General features: G+C 36.6%; 1 protein-coding gene across 4 annotated transcripts in view; it reads right to left on the reverse strand.

Annotated features, from left to right (window-relative positions):
* TAB2 (TGF-beta activated kinase 1 (MAP3K7) binding protein 2) overlaps positions 1-25,030 on the reverse strand; it is a 62,444-nt gene that overhangs the window by 19,137 nt on the left and 18,277 nt on the right. For all 4 annotated transcript variants that reach the window (XM_065057441.1, XM_065057443.1, XM_065057442.1 and 1 more), the window contains one exon: positions 181-370. In XM_065057441.1, the coding sequence (XP_064913513.1) occupies positions 181-282 (102 nt within the window). In that variant the 5' untranslated portion in view covers positions 283-370. Of the gene's footprint in view, positions 1-180; positions 371-25,030 lie in introns of those variants that run through there.

Raw genomic sequence — 25,030 nt, forward strand, 5'->3', positions numbered from 1 at the left:
AAAAAGGAAGGCCAGTTTAACACTTAACCAGCTGCACAACATAAAGAAATTGGCTGTTTATATCTATCTCACACAAAAAGGCAAATAGAAAGAAAAATCTGTTTTCAAATGAGACATCCACATTTAACACTTTAAATAAGCATCATTGCTTACTCATACAGTCATTAACAGAACACTGACCTGTAACATGCATCTGGATACAACACCTTCAGGTACCTCGGGAAATTTCTGTCGCAGGTCATGTAAAACCTGAATATCAATTTGCTGGCTTCCTTGGGCCATTCGTATATTGCCTGGTCAGGATTGTTTTTCAACAGGCAGTTTTAGGCCTTAATAAAGGGAGTACTCATCTCTTCTGTCCCAGCATTTTCTGGAAAAGGAAAGAAAACCTTAAGACATTGAAGGCAGACACTTCTGATGCAACAAAATGCAACAAAAAACGATGCCAAAAAAGGAAATGCACACACACAAACCCCCTTTCCAGTTATGAAATGTAAGTCTGTATTTTATATCAGTGTTTTCCCATGCAACATCTCTGGCTAACTATTCATCCTTCATGCACTCAAAACCTTGAAAACTGGCCATTAATAGACACATCTCCTGACCAGTTTCTTGCTTAGTTTTTATATTGACATTATAAAAATATATTATGAATTAAAAAAAATACTTGATTCAAAGTATTAAAATCCATGGTTTTAAGAATAGCATTTTTTACTTATTTAAAACACAAACATAAAGAAGTCTACATAAAAAATCAGAAGATGGTGTTCATTCAGCTTTTGAGTATACCTACACTGTTACCTTCATCATCACTGTTATGGTTTACTATCAGAATGTTGTGGCTAGAAGTTCAGTGCTTCTAAGCTTAACGATTTACTAGCAAGTCTACTTGTTTTTCACCCAACATACTTCAATATTCTGAGAAATAGCCCTACGACAACTCACATTCCTTCAACTAAGTCCGTTTCTCCTTTGAAGGAAATTAGAGGAGTTACGAAGATTATATCACAATCACCCAATCAACACATTGATAAAAATTATCTGCCCTGGCCATATGATATCCACAGGCTTTCACCAAGAAGAATTTAAACCAATTAAATTTGGAAGAACGCACATATATGTTAAGCAATGGAACGGTATCTTCATCATGTATATTACAAATAAATGTGCCCATATAGTTTTGAGAAAACACAGAGTAGTGAACTCCAACATTCATTTACCTCTTGTTAGCAAAGTTAGCAAATCTTATTCAAACACCTCCACCAATTTATTAGATTTCTCCTTCCCTTCTTTACCTGCTTTTCTTTTTGCTTTGGCTCATACTCAACACGCACTATTATCCCAGGTGCTGACTCACAGCTACCTGCAGCAGAGAACTGCCTCCAGTGCCACCAGGCACCTGTACGTGCTGCTCCCTGGATCCCATCAGCCAGAGTTCTCTCCCAACAATCCCACTGGGACACTCACTTTGTAAGTGAGCCTATGTGCTTATGTGCCTGTACTTCTGTGTGCTAAAAGGGGACTAGCAGCAAGTTAACTGGGAACCATTAATCGCAATCTTCTAGTGCATTAACACCACTTGTGATTCAGATATAACGTAGTGCAACACTATAACTTCTCTCAAGACCGAAAAGATGGAGAAAAACTGCAAAGAATTGATGGGAAAGCACAAAGCAGGTGACTTTCAGCAGGCTTGACAAGACAGGTGTAACACTATTGCAGGACTGAAGTAATGAACCAGTCTATTATAAGACTTTTTCAACTCCTACATCTTCTCTGGCCTGAAGTGATACAATTACCAGTCAACTGCTAATTGGCCTGAAGCAGCCAACCTCCATTGACAGCTGAACATGATCTGAAAAGCAACACATTAACCAGTTCAACTTTCTGCCAACAATTTAAGAACAGCTCTGAAGAAAGAAGGGAAAAAAATAAAAAAATCAAAACAACCTGAAATATATGTTACTTTGAAGATTTCATCTATATGCACTACACATAGGAAAAAACCAACTTGTTAGCCAACAAAACAGTGAAGACAAAGTCCCAAGAATATTCCAGGAAACATCTGCTCATTATTTTAGTCTCATAAATGCTCTGATATAATCACAAATTAATTTTCTACCAGAAAAAAGTGTCAGGCTTTTACTTTATTGCAGAGAAAAGCTCAATTAAATATAACATTAGTGTGGTTAAAATAAGGGATAAGAATTGCAAGAGTTAAAATGAAACCCTGAAACAAGACTTCAAACACAAAGTACTAAAGAGTTCCTCTCCCCTCCCGTGCATTGGTCTAGCACAATGTTCAGTATGTATGTACATGTACTATTAAAACTATGCTAAAGCGTGTTTACATTTACTCATGTTTAAAGCAACCAATTCATAAAGCTTTGAGGCAGCAAATGCTCTCTTCCACCTGCCTTCAGCAGCCACCTGTCCCTGGCTTGGAGCAGCCATGACTGCAGATCCTGCTCCCAACTGTGGAAATACATGTACTCTGACAGAAAACACGAGCTGGGTTGACACTGCTCCAAAATCTTATATTCTTAAACGCTGAAAAAGTCAACTCCGTGGCAGTGGTGGTGCAACTTTAAAAATGAATGAATCCATGCCTCACTAAAAACACACCCCTGTTATTTCTTCTGTAGTATAGGAATGCTAGACAAATCTGAGCAGTGACAAAACACTATTGATCTCAACACCTTCTTTTAAACAACTATTAAGAAAAATACTGTTCAGCAGGAACAAAAAAAAAACCAAAACAACCAAACACCACACACACACAAAATTAAGCAACTAAAGAATTAAATTATTTATAAATGATAACTGTACCACAATGCTTCTCAAACTAAAATTCAAAGCTGGCATGAAGACAGCAAGTCCAGAAAAACAGAGGATTCTATTAATAAGGAAACTGGTTTGCCTTAGTTCAGTATGAAATGACATTTTTCCACTCCTCTCATACTGAGTAGCCCATTAAACTTACTACTAAACAGTTAACCTCCCCTCGATCCTCCCAATACCTCTTTTTTTTTCCCATTTCTCTAACCTACATTAAAGCAACCTATATCACAAGAAATATCATTAGCAAAATAGTAAATTCTATACTCTCCATCTCAAATTACCTGTACAGTAGCAAAAAGTTTGTATTTTCTCTTTATATAAATTTCCATCTTTTGATTTGTAATCAAAATCAGCAAAACAGCACTTTCACAGCTTTTACAGCAAAAACTGCATGGAGAAAGACTAACGTATCCACTCTTTTAATGAAAAACAACCAGAAGATCATTCCACATTGTCACCCCAGTACTTAATTTCAATAAAATATTTCGTATTCTAACTCATTTTTACGTGTCTTGATAAAATGCAGAATGACCACAACTGCCATTTACTACTCCAAAACAGCAAAGTGTTATAAGAATTACCTTAAAATTCAAATAAGGGTTGCAAAGAAGCTTTTCTGCACCTTCATAATCCATAAAGTGACATACGGAATATTACCCCATGTTTGCAAAACACAGTTAACTGTTAGCAGCATGCAATACTTAGGCAATGGCTTATTTTACTACTGTACTTTAAAGCTTTGGTGGCCTAGCACCAAGAAAATGCATGCAGTTAGTGAAGGAAGAGGCAGAGTTAACTCTATCATTTTACTGAAGTTACTAACAATTTTTTTTACACAAGCATCAAATGTGTCAACGTGGCAGAACATCATTATATTTACTGCAGTATGGGAGAAAAGAAATGCAATAGCCTCTGCTCCCACTATTTTCATTCACAGAAAAACACACTCAAAACTCCTGAAGGCAGTATATCCACCCACCACAATCACAAAAAGGTGTTGTTTTTTTTTTTTCTTCAGTTCCAATTACAATAAGTAGCTTCTATGGCTTCACTGCCAATATAGCATATGAAAAACGTACTTGTGTCATACAAACATTAAGGTCTCACTGCAAACATCACTTAAAGAAAAATCTACTGCAGAGCTCAAAGATATTTAGAGATTATTAATAAGCCTTAAGGAAGTCCCAAGAGGCAGAACAGGAAGCCTCATGAGGTCTCTTTAGTACAGACAGATGAACAGTTTTTCTCCCAACTCTTGATGTTGCAAAGGAACTATAAAAAGGACTCGACATCCATCTCATCTCACCAGAGGAAAGCTGAAAGAACCTAAAAGTTATTCTGACAGATGCAAGCCTAAGGAATGGAAACGTACTGCTGTTGTCCGCCATGGAACTCGGAATCTGGCAGCAGGACATCCAGATTATTGTTAGAAAGTTATATATACACCAGTGGAAAATAAAAGGCACAAAAGCAAGAGTGAGCAGCCAAGATGGCCAGTAGCACAGCATAGAAAAAAAGGGTACCAACACGAGGTAAAGGAAACTGCTGGCAGCAAGATTTGGCTTCATTCAGACTCAGGCATAAAATAATGGCAGTGCAGCATTACAGAAGTAAACTGAAAAAAATCTGTTCAAGAAATTAATTATCAGCAGGAATTACATCCAGCAATGGTGACTCTGAGAAAAACTCTTCCTTAACCCATTAAAAGAAGGATTTACTTACAAAGGAAAACTTTTAAATACTGGAGTGCAGTACAATATGAAGTTATTTTTGTAGTAATGTCCATTTACTAATCCTTACACATACCCCTTTCAAGCTGTTTCAAAAAACCCTTCCGTGTGACTTTAAACTGTTGAAAAGAGACACGCACAACAAAGATCCTACTGCTCGTGTATGCCAGAAATACTAAGTAAATGGAATAATTAATTAGCTGTGTTCTTTCAAAGACTACTGGCAAGATCCCCAGATAACTTAAAAGGCCTGGCAATTGTAACATGATGGAACATGGATGGAGAGCTCCTGTTGAAGCTTTATTCTGTGAAAACTATCGATACGAAAGTAAACAATGCGTCATCTCCCAAAGGCTACTCAGAACCATGAGTAGGAGACAAAAAAATAAACTGCTTATCTTGTTTATTAAAAAACTCAAAGATGACTTAATGCGATATATTATTCAGATGCCAAATGTTAAGCCGTTGTAAGTCTGGACCAATAGCCAGTTAAGAAATAAATTTTTAAATCTCCTTTCTTCTGATAGAGCAAACTTTCAACAGATCAAAGACAATTCAGTACAAACCTTAAACTTAACATCACGTTGACTTTTCACAAAATGCTTATAATGAGAGTGCTCTTCAGAGTAAATTCTGCCAAAACTGACTTTATGACATAATTACACCTACCAAAATCTCAACAAAACATTACAGAATGTCAGCAGCTATCTTCACTTCTTATTATGTTTCTTACTGCAACTTCACATACAGTCCATACCATAAGAAATATCAAAGATAGTTGTGTGAATATTAACATAACTGCTGTATTGAACAACTCCAGTTGAACTTACGATGCACTCGTAATGACTGAAATCCCATTTATCGTCAGTCACCACTCTAGAAACAGCTTTTGGAAACATGCAGAACACTGCAACAGTGAACAGCATGCCCTTTGCCTTCCCCCAAAATCAAATGACTGAAATCTTTACAGCTGCCTTTATCCTTCAGCTACATCTAATAAGTAAATGACTCATGTTTTTCTGTAGTTTTAAACTGATCAAATCTGAACTGTGTTTTACTGGACTCTTATAGAAGATGAACTGCCCTGAATTGCGTTACTCACATGGCTAAAAATGCTATAAAAGCAATCCATCTAAAAGTTTATTTTAGAAAACTGGCTGTCAATATTTATTAAGAGAGTGCTGTGAATGTAGAGTACATTTCCTTGTAGAATTAACGGTGCACATTGGAGATATGCTAAGAAGACTGCTGCAATGACAGCAAACTAGATGCAACAAGTTGCAATATGAGACCAGTAGAGGCTGCTGAAGCACCTGTTGAGATCATTGCCAAGGGACTCCTGATATTTCTTTTGATGGATCCAAGAGGTGCAGAAAGACAGCAAAAACAGATAAACAATTATAAAGATTACTGAAAAAAAAAAAAAATTTACAAACCACGAACAACCCAACTCTGACCCCCACTACACTTATCTCAATTTCCTTCAGCAGGACTTGAGCAGTTCCGCAGTCCTCCCAAACTATTCTATCCACTGGAACACCCAAAAAAAGGAAAACAGTCTTCTCTCCTCCTCACTCCATGCTTTCTTGAGCACTGAACAGCTCAAACTATAAAGCATGGCTCATACAGATATCGCTAGCATTTCTTTCAGCTCTCTTTCAGTAATATAATAAGGTCTCTGGTCTATACTTAAGACTGGCAATCACATTATAAGCTTATGAATCTCTATCCAGCGAACACCCCTCCTAAGCAGGATCTCACCCTCTGGCAGTAACAAGCATTGCACATTTATACTTCCTTGCTACATGTCAACACCCTCACCTAGAATTAGGGTGAGGTATATTTTTTATCCTTATTGCTTAGGAAAACAAAACACAACCAAAACAAACAAAAAACCCCCAGACTATAAGTGCCATATTCTCCTCCTGCAAACTGCCTCTCCAACCTCTTAACACGCAGATTTCCAGACCTATTAGTCCATCCTTTCCTTCTTCACCCATCCCTGCAATTCCTTGTTAAAAGGTGAGTCTAGGAACTCCCACTACATGTGCCTAGCAAATAGAGGAAAGAAAAAAAACAAACTAAAACACAAAAAAACAAAGATTCCATTGCACGTAAGGCCAACTTTCCTTAAAGAAATAAGTTTCTAGCTCCAGGAAGGACTGCACAGCCTCACAGCCTTAACTATAAAGCTGACAACTTGTCAACAGGGGAAAACCAAACCGAACACAAACCCCAAAACCAACACCTCAAGAACAATACAATCAAAACTCTACGATTCTCTGGGAAGCCACAGTACAAAACACATTTAGAAATTAAACAGCAAGAAGTAATTAAATAGCCTTTCCTCCCCTATCTAACTAATACACGTTTTTCTGAATGCTTACATGAAATCAAATATAGCCTGCCTACCACATGCTTTTTAATTAAAATTAGAATTTAGAGTAATTGTGTAAGGGAGAATATACAGAAACAAGAACATTCTATCACAGAGTGCCATATTCTTTCTGCAAAAGAGATTAAGAAGTTAAATGATATACACATAAACATATAAATAAATTAAGCTCATCAAAATCAGTTTCTGGCCTCATCCTTAACCTCCTAAAAGTGATACTTCTGTTTAGCTATTTACCTGTTCTCTACTCTGCACTCTTCTGAATCCAAACAAGAATATGAGAATATAAATCTGAAAAAAATCAGAACTATAAATAAGTATGACTACGAGTTATTTATCCCTCAAACACACTACTGGAATGGATTAGACCAAAAGACTTGTGTCAAATAATGATGAGCACAATCAGAGGAAGATGGTAAACTCTGCAACAGTTCCAAGAAATAATCTGTTCCTATTGAAAACCTATTTTAAGTGACCACACATGGAAGCAACTCATACCTTGAAGCACAAGTTAGTATTTTTTCTTCTTCCAAATTCATTGCAAATATTCATTTCCAGAAAAAACTTTCATTTAACACATTTCATAAAGTCTTTTTAACTCCTGGCCTGAATAACAATCTACTATAATGGGTCCAATAGCAGAAGTACACACATATTAAACATTTAAAGATGTTTAATCTGTCAGGTATTTCCTTGGAAACTACGAGCACTTATACAATTACTTTTTCAAGGAAAGTTAGTTAGCTGGGGTTGTACTTTTTTTCATTTTGCACATAGTAAAAAAAAAATTTTTTTTTTTTTTTGTAACAGTGAATTATTTTAATTCTTGCTAGGTCAGCCATGCTAATGTGCACATTAAGGGATTCTATTAATGGATTTTACATAAATTCGGTTTGTGGTTTTTTTTTGTTTTTGTTTTTGTTTTTGTTTTTTTTAATCCCCTAGAGATTAATAAAAAACAAGGTCACCTTCCTATACTGTGGGCCTTTCTGTAGATTGTACCAAAGCAGAGCTGACATCTTCATAGCTCAGCAATATGTTAGCAAACCTCATGCATGAGCACCTTAAAAATATGTTTCTCAGATCACTATATTCCTCAGGAGTATGGTTTCATTACAGAAAAACCTATGACAACCATTATCACACTCATCTCAAGCTATTGCTAAAGTTGAGAGTTTGAAATTTGACCAGTATTCCCTGCATAACACATTAACAACAGAAATCTGGATCTGAACGCTTTGAAATTTGTAAAAATTCAATTCTATTTTGCTTAATATAAAGTAGAGGTGAGGAAAGAATAGCATCTCTAAGATGTCTGAGAAGGCATTTTTAATTCTTTCTATGATTATTCCTCAAGGGCAGACCCAACTGTTTAAGACCAATACTTCTCATGTGCCCTCCCGTCCACACAGTTCTTCCAAAACTGCTAAAAGCTTTGCATCACAAGTTAGCCTTTGGGTTAAGAAGAGAACATATCAGTCCTTCCCAGAATCAAATTTCTCTCACCAAGTTGAAAAGGTCACAAGGAGAAAATCTAAGCATACTATTTTTCTTCATTTTTACTCCCTAATAAATCCAGTGAAAGTGCAATTAATTGGTAAAAAAGAACTAATGATTTGTTAGGTATTCACATTAATATGAAAATAGAGGCTCTACCCATTAAGTTGCACACAGAATATATGTGAAGATAAAAATCAAGATGATTGAATGCCATGTGTATCTTAAATACAGTCCTTAACGAAACTCAGAAACTTCAAAGACTCAAAATCTTATAAATGTATCTTGATAAAGCATTTTCTCCACCTCAGAAGCAACCATACGCTTGGCATGTGTCTAGCAGCACCTGTTTCATGGCAACTGTAGGATGTCATATGGAAATGAAGCAGACAAAGCAGGCATTACACAACCCATTAATTATATTAATGAACTCCATAGTAAATCTAAATTCTGCCTGTATTAAGATTCCAGTCTTAGCATCCTTCATGCCAATTTTACTCAGGTAATCAATTTTCTCCACCTTTAAGCAGATTTATTCTCTTCTTTTCTATACATCTACACATTTGCTTCCATTTGTCAACTTCCCAACGCATGAAAAATCCATCATTAATTCAGTGGAAGTTCAAGTAGCAAGTATTAACCATCACATCCCCAACTGCAATTGTATCAGGTTTCTTCCACAGATTAACAACATGAGAAAGCAGCAGAGCACATTCCACTTTTTTTTTTTTTTCCCTTTTGCACCCTCAAGTTTCTACTACGGCTGCAACATAACTTTCATAAAATAATCCTCTATGAAGCCCCTGGAGTCTACTGCTGAATTTAGGTATAGCTATTTTGAAGAATATGCATTATTTCTAGTGCCACTGTTCTGAGATTTGGAGGAAGAGGAGGAAAAAAACTTAGACAATGCCAATTGGAGAAAGAAGCAGGAAAACACTTACCTATAGGACAAACCTTTATCAAAAAACCAACATAATCTATACATAAGCAATATATGCTTAATAAAGCCTGTCATTTTTCTCTTTTCAACTCACTTGACTAGGTTTCCTTTAAAATCTGATTTTGATTCATTATTGACAAATACAAAAAAATTCAAAGGCTTTCAAAATGAAGTGATGATTTTAAACAACCAGTTTAAATCGAACTAGATGTATAGTCTCTTACAGATTCTCTAATCACAATTCACACTAATACAAGAACATAGGAAATATCCCACTAAGTCAAACAAACAGTTATTTTAGCTCAGTATTGTCTTCAAGAGGGGCAACAAAAAAAGTGATATTCAGGAAGAACACCTAAGCCTGAGCCATTTTGTAGTATGTTCCTCTCCTTCTCTCAGTATACACAACTGTGATTAAGGAAATTGGAGAGTAGATCCCTGTCTCTTCTCTTTACAGACCTGTTGACAATGTATTAATCAAATTCCTTTTCTTAACCTGCAAAACTGCCTCCAAAATACCTTGTGGCAAAGGATTCCAGAAGTTTACTACTTTGTGCATCTAAAAATAATAACAATAAAATCAACTAAAGATCTTCCTCAGACTCTTTCTGTCCAGTTGTCCTAGAGGCTTTGAGTGCAACATAGTTCTGAAGTTGCAGAACTTTGTAACAGTTCTGGATTAACTGCCTTCAAGATTTGCAAGCTTCAGTCATAAATCTTCCTATAACCTCCACCTCTCCAGAATGATAAGCTTCAGTCTTCCAAGTGCCTCCTTAAAAGGCAAGAGCTCTCACCTTGATGAATAGTAAAAAAAAAAAAAAAAAAAAAATCTTCCTGCTACTTTCTGTAATACCACTATATCCTTCCTGAAATACGTGGACAGTAGCACCCAGTACTCAGGAGGGCTCACGAGGGCTTTATGGATAAACAAAAAGACAGTTTTTTCGCATATCCTCAGTATCCTTCTGATGATACCCAACACCGCTGCAGCCTCTTCTGGCTGCTGCTGAACACTGAGCAAATAGTTTCAGGTAACTGCAATGAATCCAGGATCCACCTTCTGAATTGTAATGAGAGTTATGATAACAGTACCTGTAAGCATCACCAGGCCTACCACACACTACAAGACTGCATACTGGAACTTTAATCACCTATTCCTCCCCCTTGCTCCCACCTATGTTTTTTCTTCTCCATATTTAGTTCCATGAACATCATTGTCTGTGAAAGTCTACAATGTGTTCCAATGTTTCATTACTTTCTATTTTGTTGAGTAGGAGATAGCTTGGTAAAAGCTGCAACAGAGAGTCATAGTCAAAAAAGTCCTTAATGTAATACTTTAAAGCTAGAAAAGTGTTGTGCATGCTGGTCGTGACCACAGTAACAAGCAGGGTAACAAGCACTTAAAAGTCTCAGTTTGTTTATTTCTATCCCTCTGCTTTCATTAATTTTAATCACTATTCTACACACAGAACAATTCTAAAAAGAGCTGGCTCCAGAGCAGTTTGTAAAGTTCCAGGTTTTATATCTGACTTCAGTCCAAATTAGATCAAACTCTTCCTAGAACAAGGTGCCCCCTAAAAAGCTGTAGATGATCAGGGAACTTGCCAGTAACCTACTGCCAACAGCAGCAATAAAATGGACATGAATGACAAGTTCATTCAATAGTTTCAGGAACCTCTGCAACAGCTGAGTCTGGGCCAAAGGGCCAGACCCTGCAGCCTAAATACACAGAAGCCCATCTCAAAAACCTCTTGGCTCCAAACACCCTCTCAATAGTATGAAACCACACTCTGATTAGACCTGAAGCTGCAGAGGCTTTCAAGCTTCTGGTTCCACCACTGAAAACCAGAGTCCACCATGACTGGCTGCTCCAGAACTGTCAGTCTGAACTCTGGAGTCTCTAGTCCCACGGTAGTTTCACTGAATCCAGGTAAGATTCAGCTTACGCTTACTAAACCCATATTTCGTTTAGAAATTGTCAGCTAAATGAAGCAAACATCTGATGAAACAGGAATAATGATTTCTAGGAAGTCATAACCCCAGATATTTTGCAGTACTTTGACAGTGATTTCCCAGTTTAAAACCAAAACAAGACAGCACACAAACTAGGTATCAAACCTTTCAGAAAACACTGACGTACATGACGACTATCTGAAGAGCCACCAAGGGATATCACCATATAAAAGGTGACACATATGAAGAGCAGGATGGTTTTTGGTCTTAGAAGATTACATGACCAGGTATATCTCCAGCTTCCTCACTATAAAGCTCTGTTCAAAATTATACACAGACAATTTATTTTTAGAAGACAGGAAGTACAACTTTAGAGAAATAAATTTAGATGGAAACGGTTTGAAATTGAATTTTTAAAAGAGCAAAGAGAAGCAAATCCACACTGAAATACTTAACAATTGCTGGGTTTCATACACTGAGTAATCAACAGCTTCTGCCAAACAATGTGTTTATGCCTTAACACACAAGCATTGTAGAGATAGCTCTTTAGTCCAATATTCCTACAGTTTCTCACAAACGAAAGTTATGCATTGCTTGTTGTTACTTCGTGTATCTTAGCTCTCATTCTAAAACAGCCAGAAGTGTCATCACTTCAATTCAGAACTAAATAAAAGTGCTGTTACTACAACCCACCTCAGTGGTAAGACTATCAGAGAGGAACTTCAAACACAACTGGTTTGAAACTGAAATAACTGTCAGATTTATGCATGAAAAAATTCTTCTATTTCAAAACTGAAAGTGGAATATTGTTTTTCCTACATTGCAAATTCAAAGATGAAAGAGCAACTAAGTTACATGTACGAAATATAAAGCTTTTGCTCTCATTTATAACGAACTACAATTGCTGGATGTAAAATCATCCTGTTGTCACACTTCGACAGAGGAAAATCTGAGAGTGAACTCCTTTTAGTATGCTCCCACTGACAGCATTATCATATGTTTTCACAATTCATATGAGAGCATAAACAAGACAAGCACTGTTGTGCCATGTTTTAGCTGCTTGTCAAGTAGTTCCATTTCTGATACATGTTTTGGGTTAGTCAGTTCACAGCTGGGAGCTTGGGAAAGCCTCCCTACCCAAGCAAATATCTGAACTTCAGCAGTTCAACACAGAAGCCAGCAATGGCATTATACATCTCAAAGCTTCCATTATGTAACCCAATCTTTAGTGGTTTTGCTTATGACTAGACTGGTATTTCAGAGACTTCTTTCTGTGCTTCAGACCCATACTAAAGCAAGTACTGCTAAAAAATGCTAAGAGGCTTCATTATCCTACAACTGCAGATCAGAAATGAAGCTAATCAGAGATGAAGGGACAGGTCACTTTTTAGGGACAACATTCCAGAATCAAAGTATCTCGATAATTGCCCATAGCTACAGACAAATAACTCTGAAGAAGGGTAACGTTTTTTAAGTAAAAGAGTGTACATTAGATTGGACATAAGGAAAAAGCTCTTTATGATGGGAGTGGCGAGACACTCGAACAGGTTGCCGAGAGAAGTTGCAGATGGCCCCCATTGGAAGTGTACAGGTTGGATGGGGCTTTGAGCAACTTGATCATGTGAAAGAAGTCCTGCTCACAGCAGGGGGCTTGAACTAGGTGGCTTTACCTAGATCTTGTCAGCCCTTCAGACCCAAAACATTCTGTGAATCAGTGATGTCCAAACCAAAGATAGCTGCAATTCTTTTAACGGCATCAAAATCCAATGCACTAAATAATGCCTTAAGATATTTTTGCCCTACAATTAGATGATGTTGCTGAAGTCAGGCTGTAAAGCAGGTTGTATGCATACAATTACATTAAAAAAAAAACCAAACATATTCACAATAATCCCGGCAGTAACAAGGTATGTCAATTGTTTTCTTACATTATATGCTGTATGCCCTTTTCTAATCTGTGAGGTACCTTTTTCCTTAGAGGAAATAAATGGCTTGCTTATAATATTTGTTTAAAATGCGGTTATAGCACACCTGGTGTATCAACAGTGAGACTTTCTGAAACAAACAAATAAAAAGGTTACCCCAAGTATTTCTAATGACTTTTCTTGCTGCTTTGACCAAAAATTAATTTATGGAAAAAAAATTTGCATCTCTTTCTTAGGCACACAAGGTACAGACTGTTTCCTGATTTTATGAGGAAGTTTTTCTAATTATTTCCCCTGATTTAATTAAGTCGGCCTCCATTTTTTACTTGTTAACTTTCTTTGTAATGTTCCCAGAATAGAGTCAACCAGTCAGAGATCTCTCCATCCTTCATTTACTCTATTGCTCCAAGGGTTGTTTCTACTGCAGCAAGAGCAACACTCACTCTAATGCTTTTAAATGCAGTTGCCATGGAACAGTGCCAAAATCTCCCAAAGCCATACAATTTGGAAGGAAACTTATTTTATTAAGTTCCTAACTTAGCCAAGGAGATGCAATAACATTTCACAAGGCAAGCAAGATAGGTCTCTACCTTGAGGAATTTTCATTACAAAAATTAAAAACTCATCTTCTGACAATAGCTATGATCACAACAATAACCAAAAAAGTCTTTAGAATTCTAATTTCCTGCTACAATAAAGCTACTATGAACAAGAAAATTGCTATGAAGAACACTCCTGCTGGGTCTTTGACCTCACAGCCATGTTATATACAGTTTATCATATTCTATAGATGAAAAGTCAGACCAACGCAATAACTGAATAAAAGGCCTCAAAAAAGCATGAATGTACAAAGGTAAACTAAACCTACTTGTGATACTTTTTATTATTTATGAATTCAAGGGTGATTCAGTCATATCATGACAGCCAAATTCCAGAAATAGTACCAACTTTAAAGATATATTTTAAAATTATTCTTAATTTGTATCTTAAATTGGTATGTAGCGTTCAACAGTTGATACATACACTACAGAGCAGACTACATTAATGGCAACTTAACTCAGTGAAGACTTCACGCATCCACATAAAATAACATCACTTTTGAAAAAACAAACCAAACCATCAAGCACTGGGAAGTTAAGAAGAGTAAAAAAATTACTAACATCACAACTAAGCCATACAATGTGTATTCGCACTCACATCACTCAAATCCTACCTAGCATATTGCAGTAACTCCACAGTAATGCTAGGAATAGAACTGCACACTCAGATATTAACAAACTGGAACGTAACCAAAGACACAGTTTCTCTCTTCTTATCATACTCCAACTCATTCATCATCTTTCTTTTGTATTTCACTAGGCAAAACTCAACACTTCTGAACTCTCGTGTCTTCCAGTCTTATCAAGACAGTCTCTTTGCTGGTCTCATTTAGAACATAGCAGCAATTATAAATTGTGAAATAACAAGAATTTTTCCAGGTCATAGGGTCAAAATCTCTGATTCCCCATATGCTAAGCAGGCACTTAGAGAAGAATACTAACATTTTGCACAAATTTATAGCAAGGGCTATAGCAGTCACACAACCAGGAACTGTCAGTGCTGGTATACAGAGCACACAAACTCTCTCATTCAGCTTGCTGGAGCCACATTCATGTAGCATTTCACTGTGATTCCCAGACTACTTTGAGAATGTCTGGTTTATACAAAACACCACTCAAAAGGAAAGTGTTGGAAGTGAAAATTCCAGAGCAGTACCACTGGCAGTAGAGGGGTTATCTGCTTAGAGAAAAGGAAAAAGACAGCAAGGATAGCTTGAGTAACAGTATTTGTAGCAAGTCCAGAAGTTATTACAAATTATAAACTGTATTATTTAAGAGCAAAACAAATTCATCACATATCACCTTCATTGTTCTTTCCTCCACAGTACAAATGTTCAGTTAGCTCTATGTGAAAATGCACGTTATATGCCACACAGAAGTGTAGTTCAATTTGACGCTCTGATGGTGAAACGTGTGATCCCATTTACGTGAAGGCCATTGCTCAAAGTATTAAAATGGATCGTCACCAACCCATAGCTGTGTGTACAGACTGTCAGCACAATGCACTAGAGAAAGAAGGAACAAGCTGTTTTCCTTCTTCCTGTTTCCATGTACAGTCATGACACCACACAACTTCCTCCTAGTAGTCATGTATGGTCCTCACCACACAAGCATTTGCTTTTCAAGCCACTGAATTTGCATCCACAGTTTAAGCCTTCATTACCACAAACCAAATCCTTTCACTTACATTACAATGAAGACAGAAATGAAGTTTAAGCTATTGACTTGTATTTGTAACTCAGTAACATTAATTAACCAGGCAATTAAGATTACACTGTGGAAATATCACTCCTTGTGTATCAAAATATTCTTATGAAATACTAGTATCAAATAGTTCATATGTGTAGTTTAAGTTGATTTATACCACGCATGGTACGATGATTAGGACAAAAGGCATTTAAGGCAGTCTGAGGTCCACGTGCTCTCAAGGATAAGATCCTGCTTTTCTCTGCATTAGTACCTGGGCTGGCACTTCCACTTTCTCCCTTAAGCAAGCACTTGTATGAAAAAAATTAGATTACTTACTCAGAATACATCTTTGTCTATTTAGTAATTCCATTTTTTCATGCTAGATTAATTTTAACCTAAATCAGTTTCCCAGCCTTGTTCATTACTCTGCCAATCAAACACTTGTTGCCAACTGGAGCAACAGAAGCTGACAGATGCTGTGTCAGCTAAAATCATTCTCAGAACTAAGAGCTGAAGATGAAAAACTATTTCACAGAATGCTAACACTTGCTTTCTTCCCTGATGTTCTTCCCTAGGGGAAAAAAATATTATGTAGTGCCAAAGAAATAAGCTTTGGGAATGCTTTTTAGAAGTATGTCTAGCAAGACAGGTACTTCATTCTCGTTTACAATCCAAATGGACGGAACACAAATTTAACACTTAAGGAGCTTTCAGCTAGTGTTTTCATCCTTACCCGCAGTATAAATGATGTGTGGAAGACTGACTCATAGTTTTAAAAATACACCATTTACAAACTAGTAATAGCTTTGGACTATTAAAGAAAGCATCAAACAACAGAACACAAATAGTTGTATTTCATATATACCAGAATTGAGAAAGTATTCAAACAGTTGCCAAGAAGCAGTAGGCTATGGGCATCACATCAGATTTTAATGTTTCACTGATCGCCTTAGAGAAAATTTTGCAAAATCTTTTATCAAAATATTTTCTCTAAGTAACTATTCAGTCAGATTTCAACAGTATAGTTTGAAAACTTGTTTTCCAAATACAACAACTAAAGCAAATACAGATGTTGTTAGTGTCACAAGTAACACGTATTTGTATTTCAGTAGTCTAGAGCAAAAGAACACAGAACTAAATAAAAGAAAAAGCTTTTAAATTTTGGCAGTGAGCTTTTCCCCTATGGACAGAACAGGCTGTCCCCACAAAACTAGTATTTACCAAATGTGGCTCAACGATCAAATTACACTTTCTCTGGCATTCACCAAGTAGTGAATGCATGTGTCACAAAAAGCCACAAGGAATCCAAAAAGTTTAAGAGTAACTCCAAGTATTCCCTTTACTTTCCACATACTCCTTTCAGAAAGTGATCTGAGTTCCCTCCTCTGTATGCAAGTAACTTATTTTATATATCCATATTTAAAGAACAAATAATTTCAATCAGTTCAATTAAAATAATCTAAAAATAATCAAGTAATTTAAATCATCAGTCCAGGCATAATGTATCAAAAGGAGAACTTTTCTTACAATTCAGACCACCAAACTAAGAGAATGATTTAAGGCAAAAAAAGTTACGCATGGAAAATGAAAAAAAAAAAAAAAAATTAGTTGCTAAAAAGAGAATTGTACTCATTCAGATTAAGGACTCCACAGGTACAGTCACACTCTTTCTGAATATCTGTAACCTTCCTGTTCTTTGTTAATTAAGTAACATTTATTTGAACATACTAATAGTAATTTCATGTTTTACCAAATATTTAAGGCTTTTTGTTAATTATTCCTTCCCCCTGCCAAAGAAAACACTACTTCAAAATATTTTAGCTAAATTCTACTGGCTTCAATACAAAAGAAAGCTGGCTAGTCAGGCACTTGAGAGTTTTCTGATTTTCAGCTTTGCAAAGTAATTTCAGAATTAACAATCAAGCCTATTTTGCATATGGAGGAGTACAAAAGAACCTCTCTGAATACATATGCCTCAAATCTCTATGAACTTTTTCAAACCATGTGCAAAGGCTACTTGTTGTTGCAGATGCAAACAATGAAGCTCCAGCATTAATGTTATTAGATCTGTCAGCTGTCTGCTGTAGCACAAGTACCTTAGCCAGGACAGGACCACTGAGTCTATTTTGGGTTTTTTTAGCCTCAATTTCCAGCCTGCTTATGAGGAATACTCAACAAATGCACTCTCTCTATTTTCACACACTGTGAGGATAGGACTGTTCCATAAATCTTCCTCTATGAGAAGACCTGAGGCATCTATGACATGCAAGATTTGTACTACAAGTTCATTATCTGGCAGTGACAATCAACCTTGCATGCTCCTTTACTAACGAAGCGCTTAGATATTTAGGGTGAAACTACATGAGAAAGCTGAGAAGACTGAAAGTTTCAGTAAGAGAACGTATCTTTACTTCTCCCTCTGCTCTTCTCCCAGACATTGCAGTTCTGCCATCTTCTTTGCTCTGGCCATGATATTTGCCCATTTGGTCTCTGCGTCAAATTTTACGCTTCAGCACCAATGAGGTGCTGCATAAGCTCAAACTGCCTTAGGGACATTCCCCCATATCACATCCAGCAGATACCAGGGCACGCTGAAGATCCTACCATGCAAAATGTCTGGAATTGAATTCCCTGAAATCAAATATTTCATGACTACAATGAGAGGAACAATGAAAGAGGCTGACACAAATTACACCCGCTTTTCAAGAACTGTAATTAAGAATCTGAATTACAGACCCTGTAAGCGTGGCTAGACCAGAAACTGAATTTGCGTAGTGAGTTATGAGCCATGCATTATATTATTTTAGCAGCCAGCATCAGATCAGCAGTATGACTGCATCAGTTGTATATTCCACTCTGATTATCTCTCCATGGCATTGCATATTAAAGCGATTCTACAACTAGAATAGGTGCATAAAAGCAGTGACTGCCAAAACCCCACAACAAATCAAAAACACTGCTAAGAAACATGTAAAAACATCTATCTAGGAAGCACTAGTGTTGATTTATGTGGACTCAGACTAGAATTATATAATGTAAAACTCCTCTGTCTCAAACCACTTCCAAGAGCATCCCAAATAAAACAGTACTGATCTATAATGTTTTCTAAACTTGTACTTACAATTCTGGAATACTCTGCAATAAAAAACAGCTCTGCTTTCACAGAATCACTGAAAAAGGGGGCACTTCTGAAGGTCAACAGCTCCAAACACCTATTCAAAGCAGGACTAATTTCAGGTTCAAACCAGGTGCATGCCAAACTCTAAAAATCCCCAGTGATGGAGATTCCACTAGGTTTCTGGAAAACATCCTCCAGTGTTTAATCGCCCCCACTAAAAACTTTTTCCTTATATCTAATCGGGATTTCCCCGTTTCAATTTATTCCTTATCTCTTGTCATTTTGCTCACCACCTCGACTGTAATTGCCATTAAAAACAACTGAAAACTATACTAAGTCCATCTTTAGCCCTCACTTGCCCACATTAAAGATGCTGAGTTTCCTCAGCTTCTCCACATACATCGCTAACCATCTTAACCAGCCCTCAGCTGAACTTGCTCCAGTTTGTCAGCACCTCTTGCAACGGCAGGCTCAACATGTCTGTCAGACACATCCTCACGAGCGCTGAATAGAAGGAATAATCACATGCTGGCTATGCCTGCTCTTGCATTCAGTCTGAAAAAGCCCTTTTGCCTACGCTTTGAGAAGACTGACACACTGAGAAGTACATTGAAGCCCATACAGATTCACAGCTGCTCTTTGAAATACACTTTTCTTAAAGTTAATGAACTTGAAGCTTTACAGTGCTTTTGCATCCACAATTTTATTCTAAATGAAGTAAAAAAAAGGTATCTGAAGAAATATAGTATAGAAATACTTTTTCTCTACTTTTAAATGCGTAGTACTTTCAACATTTCAACATACTTCTGATTATTTCGTGAACACACACACAACTTGCAGAATGTGGAGAAAAGCATGCAGTTTGACAGCTGTCCACTTTAGAAACAGAAGTAGAGAGAAATATGCAGAGAAAAATCAAAGTTATGGGGCTGAATATGCTATAAGGAAGAGCTATATTAAAAATTATAAGCCTCAACACATTGTGTGACACTAAGCCCAAATTAAATTCAAACCTCTGTGCCAAGTATTTATTTGCTACTGTTGGGCTCTATACAGAGCTTTAATCAGCAGCTTACGTGAACCTCAGCTCTTTCTTCCAGAGATCTTCAGGGCTCTCTTCACTAACTAGATGTTCACATATTTCAGTGGAATTTAGTTCAATTTAAGCAAGACTTATTTCCTTCTAGCCCAGACAAATGTCCTCTCTAGACATCACAGAGAAGCCATTTAAAGATTTGAAATTCAAATTTTAAATGCCAAACTTCTTAATGCCAAAAATCAAAGCCACTGCTAGCAATATTTTCACAGTAGGAAAATCTTAGATGCCAATATAGACAGTGGAAAACCTTTTTCAATATCATATACTGAAGTTCAGAAAAAATTGACATCTTTCCATGTCACATCTGCTGCCAGATCTTGCTCTGCTTTTGTGGACGGATGCAGGATGGCCATCTATCGGTTAAGAAAACAGTAAACCCTGGAAGTGAAAAAGCATACAGATATCAAAAAGGGCTACTATGAGTTGTTACTGGCAACAGTCATTATGAAACTAAGGGGGAAAACAAAACAAAAAAACCCCAAACCAAAACCCAACAACAAACAACAAAAACCCAAATAAACACAAACAAAACCCGCCAACCAAAAAAAAAACCAACCCCACAACACCAGATCAAAAACAAATGGTTTCAGACTTTTAAGCTTCACTTCCCCCACACCTCCAGCCTTGGAGAACAGCATCTTTCCAATAAGGAATGGAAACTGCTACACTTTCCATGAAATAAAAGTTACTACCATGTTGCAAACGAATGGTTATTTTAAACGAGGTGGTATAGTTAATTCCTTATGTGGAAAAAAACCCAATTAAAAACATTTCAAAATACTGTGGCTTCCTCTTATCCTACAGATCTTCCAAGAAAGCCTGTTGAATAGTATCAAGACATACAGACACGCAATCACTTTTGGCCACTACATTAGAAGTCCTCAGAACAGAAGCAAAGACAACAGCCTACAAAATTACATTGGAAGACTACAACTCCTTTGAGCTTAAATGTCCTTCTACCTTACCCTTAAAGCTATGTTAAAGCTGTAAAGAAGTCAGTAATCTCTCACTGTAAATGTCACATCCTCATTCTGACACTGTCATGGTACTACAGGAGCAGTTTTAGTGACTGGGCCACTGAGGGAATCAAACAGTATAAAATTCCAGGCATCCCTGGAATCTGAACAAGTCTGCAGATGATGAGGCCTCTTATCTCCTGTTATTATGTAATAGTATTAATGACACTGACCAAGACATCTAAAACATTTCATTGGGATCCACAGGGGATAGATACAGCAGCTTGGTTGATTGGTGTGTAACAATCAGTAACTAATCACATCTGGACAAATTTTCAATACATTGAAGCATGAATTTTGACCATACTGTGCCCTTTTATGTCAATGGGAACTATATAGATTTAAAACACATGACTAATTTTAGTCCTGTTAACAGAGGATTAGTGACGCTGGCCATGGGACAGCATCCAAGGAAAGAGGTAAAATGCAAAGCAAGTCTTTCACAGAATTCACTGAATTTCTCATAAGGTAACACACGTTATCATAAGTAATTATAATCTAATAAACTTACAGCTATTCCATTTCACTATGTGAAAACATGTTCTGAAATATTCATACTTGCTTCATTGTTTCAGCTACAGTAAACTAAATCCTTTTTATCATCAGAGAGTCCTAACAGGATTGATTGCTCCAGCCAAATCCAAACTAGATGTCAATACCAACACTACCAACTTGAGATGCAAGCTACAGACCAGTATCTTTCGGGAACAAAACGAAGCAATGTACTCTAGAACAGCAAAATTTACAGCAAACACTGCCATTTCAGATATATGAATTTAAAATGAAGAATTATGAAATGTGCCTGGGTTAACAGTAAAAATAATATGTATAATAGTTGATTAAAATATCTCCACTATAATGTTTCATAGTAAAAGCTAATCTAACAACAAATTACTTCAACTCTACAACAATAAATGTAACTCGCATTTTTTGAAAAGTATCTTGGTTTATATTGTAAAAAACACAACAGACAGTTCTCATAACTTAAAATTCTATAAATGAAACTATCTTATAAAACAGCACTGGAAGTTAGAAATATATTTCCTATAGATTTAAGAGCAAGAGAAACTACTGTTATGGTGAAATAAGTTGCTTATATGCCTTCTTCCAACTTTAGAAGAAATTTTGGAAGAGTTTTCTTTATAGCTTCTGAACTATTAGACAATTTTTGCAAGTATTAGTGATTTTAGCAATTTCACTCTTGTGCAGATAAATATCCACATATTCAAATTTCTCTTCTGTGCTTAAGAAAGCTACAAAGAGTCAGGAAAAAACCTGTCTACAAAGAACAGATGTGTTTCCCTTCCAAGCCACAAAATGTAAAAGTTTAGGAACTCCCTCCTCCCCCCCTATTTTAATGAAACCTTAAACTCTGCATAATTATAAAAAGCTCTTTCCAGTTGTTGCCATAGGGATGGTGAATTCTTAAAGGAATATACAGAGCAAATTTCTACTGTAACATTAAGTTACATTTCTCAATTGATTTGCAATTGTTTGGCACTAACATTACATGACAAGTAGCATTTGATAACAGTGTTTAGAGCACTAGACTAGTCTTTCAAAACCTAGGATTTCTCATTGTCCCTGTATTGCAATGCCCATTCCAAACTAATACTTGGAATTTAAACTGGGCAGAAGGCATTCCAAACACTAATTACCAAACAAAATCAGTGAAATTGTTTTATAGTCACTTGTGATTTTAGATATTTACCAACTTAAAGAGAATAAAAAATATGAAATACAGTCACATTTTTTTTAGTACTATAACTACACTATTAGTCAAATATGGTTGAAGGAAGCCCACTTTAGCTGAATGATACCCAAATACAAAGAAATGTTAACAATAGTTTTAAATTGTTCTTCACTGTATAGTGTAGGTAGCAATATGGAGACTCACAAATTTTAAAAGCAAAGCATAATAAAATTCAAGTTCTTTAACAATTCTAAGTAAAGGAGAATACTTGCCCTTTTTTTGCCCATTTATAGCTTAAGACTAAGATCTCGAACTGACAGCTAAAATGATATTATAGAACGACCAGATCAGAAAAGAAACTAAAGAATCTGATTGCCTGGGGGTAGGAAATTTGATATGTAATAGGAGGGCCCAAGTTTCTAGACAAAGAATCAAAACATTTTGGTGTTTTCTTTCCCAAATGGACTCAATAGCCATATAACCACCTTCCAACGTGTGTATGACAAAAAAATAATTCATAAGAAATCCCATATTATCTACTGAAATCTTAAAACTCCACTCAGAGCTTTTAGCTTCTTATTGTATCTACAATCGTGAATTTCACTTCTTGTAAGACTTCCTCTCACCTTCAAAAAATAAAGGTCCCTATTAATCTTTCATCATCTGAAGGAATACTGATGTGGTTAAAGAGGGAAGGAACTATCTTAACATTTCACTTATTCCAAGCAGACAGCACAAATAAATAGATGCCTTGATTTTATAGCTCTTCCTATTTCTAATGATCCATAGTAGTTCAAATCCATTTTTAATGTAAAGATTAATTATTTTTATACAGAATTGACAGACTTACATATATATTATATATTTTGACAACACAGAAGCATCAGAGCAAAACTCACAATTATCCTTTCTCCATTCCACGATCAGAATAAACTGTACTGATGAAAGCTGCATCTGTATGAGGAATATTTTGCCAGTACAGTACAATTGTATCAGCAAAACACCTAGAAAACATAAGCTACAGTTTCACAACACTTTTTCCACTGTAGTACCAGCTTAAGCAGTCCTCATCACTCAGCTGTGCTGGCACAACTGTTTATGCAGCTGAGCAGTGAGGCCAGTCATGGAATCAGTCCAGGTTAAAAATAATATTTTTTCTGATGGTAAATTCCACAATCTGCTTTGCTGCATAGCCACCTGGAACGTTAACTAGTTATACTAGTGCAACTCAGGGGCAAGGCAGGAAGAAGAAGATAAGGTCAGGGCAGCTCATGCCAGTGCTGACACAGAAAGAAATGCTCATGAAATGACACCCTTGGTCTTTAAATGTTTTGGCACTCCCTGATTAAGTGCATTACCTAAATAGTGCAGAATAAAATAGAAGAATACTACCTTACAAGTGCGTAAAAAGCACAAGAGGTTTGCACACACTTTGCACAAAATACTATGCAGGAGCTATAAGAAATTCTCTTACAAACTATTTTTTTTTAATAGAAGTTGCAAACTGCTCCCCCCCTCCATCATTCCCTGTTTGTATGGAACAAGTGTATTCTGTCATTTACTGTCTCCTTCACTAGTTCACACACAAAACCTCATATTGGATCTCCGCCCTCCACGTAAACAGTTAATATTCTACTGCATTTGTTCTCTGAACAAATCCTGGGCAATGCAAAAGGAGGGGAAAAGAAACTGTAAGCTAGGATAGTAACATCTGTTTACAGCACCTTTATATGTATGCACATTTTCTGTGTGTCCTGGTTTTGGCTAGGACAGAGTTAATGTTTTTCCTCGTAGCCGGTATGGTGCTGTGTTTTGGATTCAGAATAAGAATAATGTTGATAATACACTGATGTCTCAGTTGTTCCTAAGCGGTCAAGGACTTTTCAGCTTCTACTGCCCTGCCAACGAGAAGGCAGGGAGAGCACTAAAGGTTGAGAGGAGACTCAGCCAAAACAGTTGACCCAACAGACCAAAGGGATATTCCATACTGTATGATGTCATGCTCAGTACATAAACTTAGGGGAAGCCAGTGGGTAGAATCACTGCTTGGGGACAGGCTGGGCATCAGTTAGGAGGTGGTGAGCAACTGCATTGAACATCACTTGTTTTGTATATCTTTTTATAATTATTCTCTCTTCCTTTGCTGTTCTATTAAACCGTCTTTATCTCAACTCATGAGTTTTTTTCAATTCTCTCCTCACTCCCACTAAAGCAGGGCAAAGAGTGAGAAGCTATGTGGTGCCTGGATGCCAGCTGGGGTTAAACGATGACACCATGCTGTGATGAAGTAACTAGTCGACTAAAAAAATACAACATCTCACAATACTAGTTACCCTGTTTTTGTAAGGGCTACACTATAACTCCTTGAAAAGACTTCAACTTTCAGCAGCAATAGGACAATTAGCAATTTCAGCAAACTGCCTTACTCATCAAATTTTTCAGTCCAAAGGAACTGGATAAACATATCTAAAAGGCCATGAAAAGGTTAACAGAAGATCATTAAAAGCTAGCAAGCTTTCTTAAATGAAGTTT

The sequence above is a fragment of the Columba livia genome, chromosome 3 (assembly GCF_036013475.1).
Source record: "Columba livia isolate bColLiv1 breed racing homer chromosome 3, bColLiv1.pat.W.v2, whole genome shotgun sequence".
NCBI classification, from domain to species: domain Eukaryota; kingdom Metazoa; phylum Chordata; class Aves; order Columbiformes; family Columbidae; genus Columba; species Columba livia.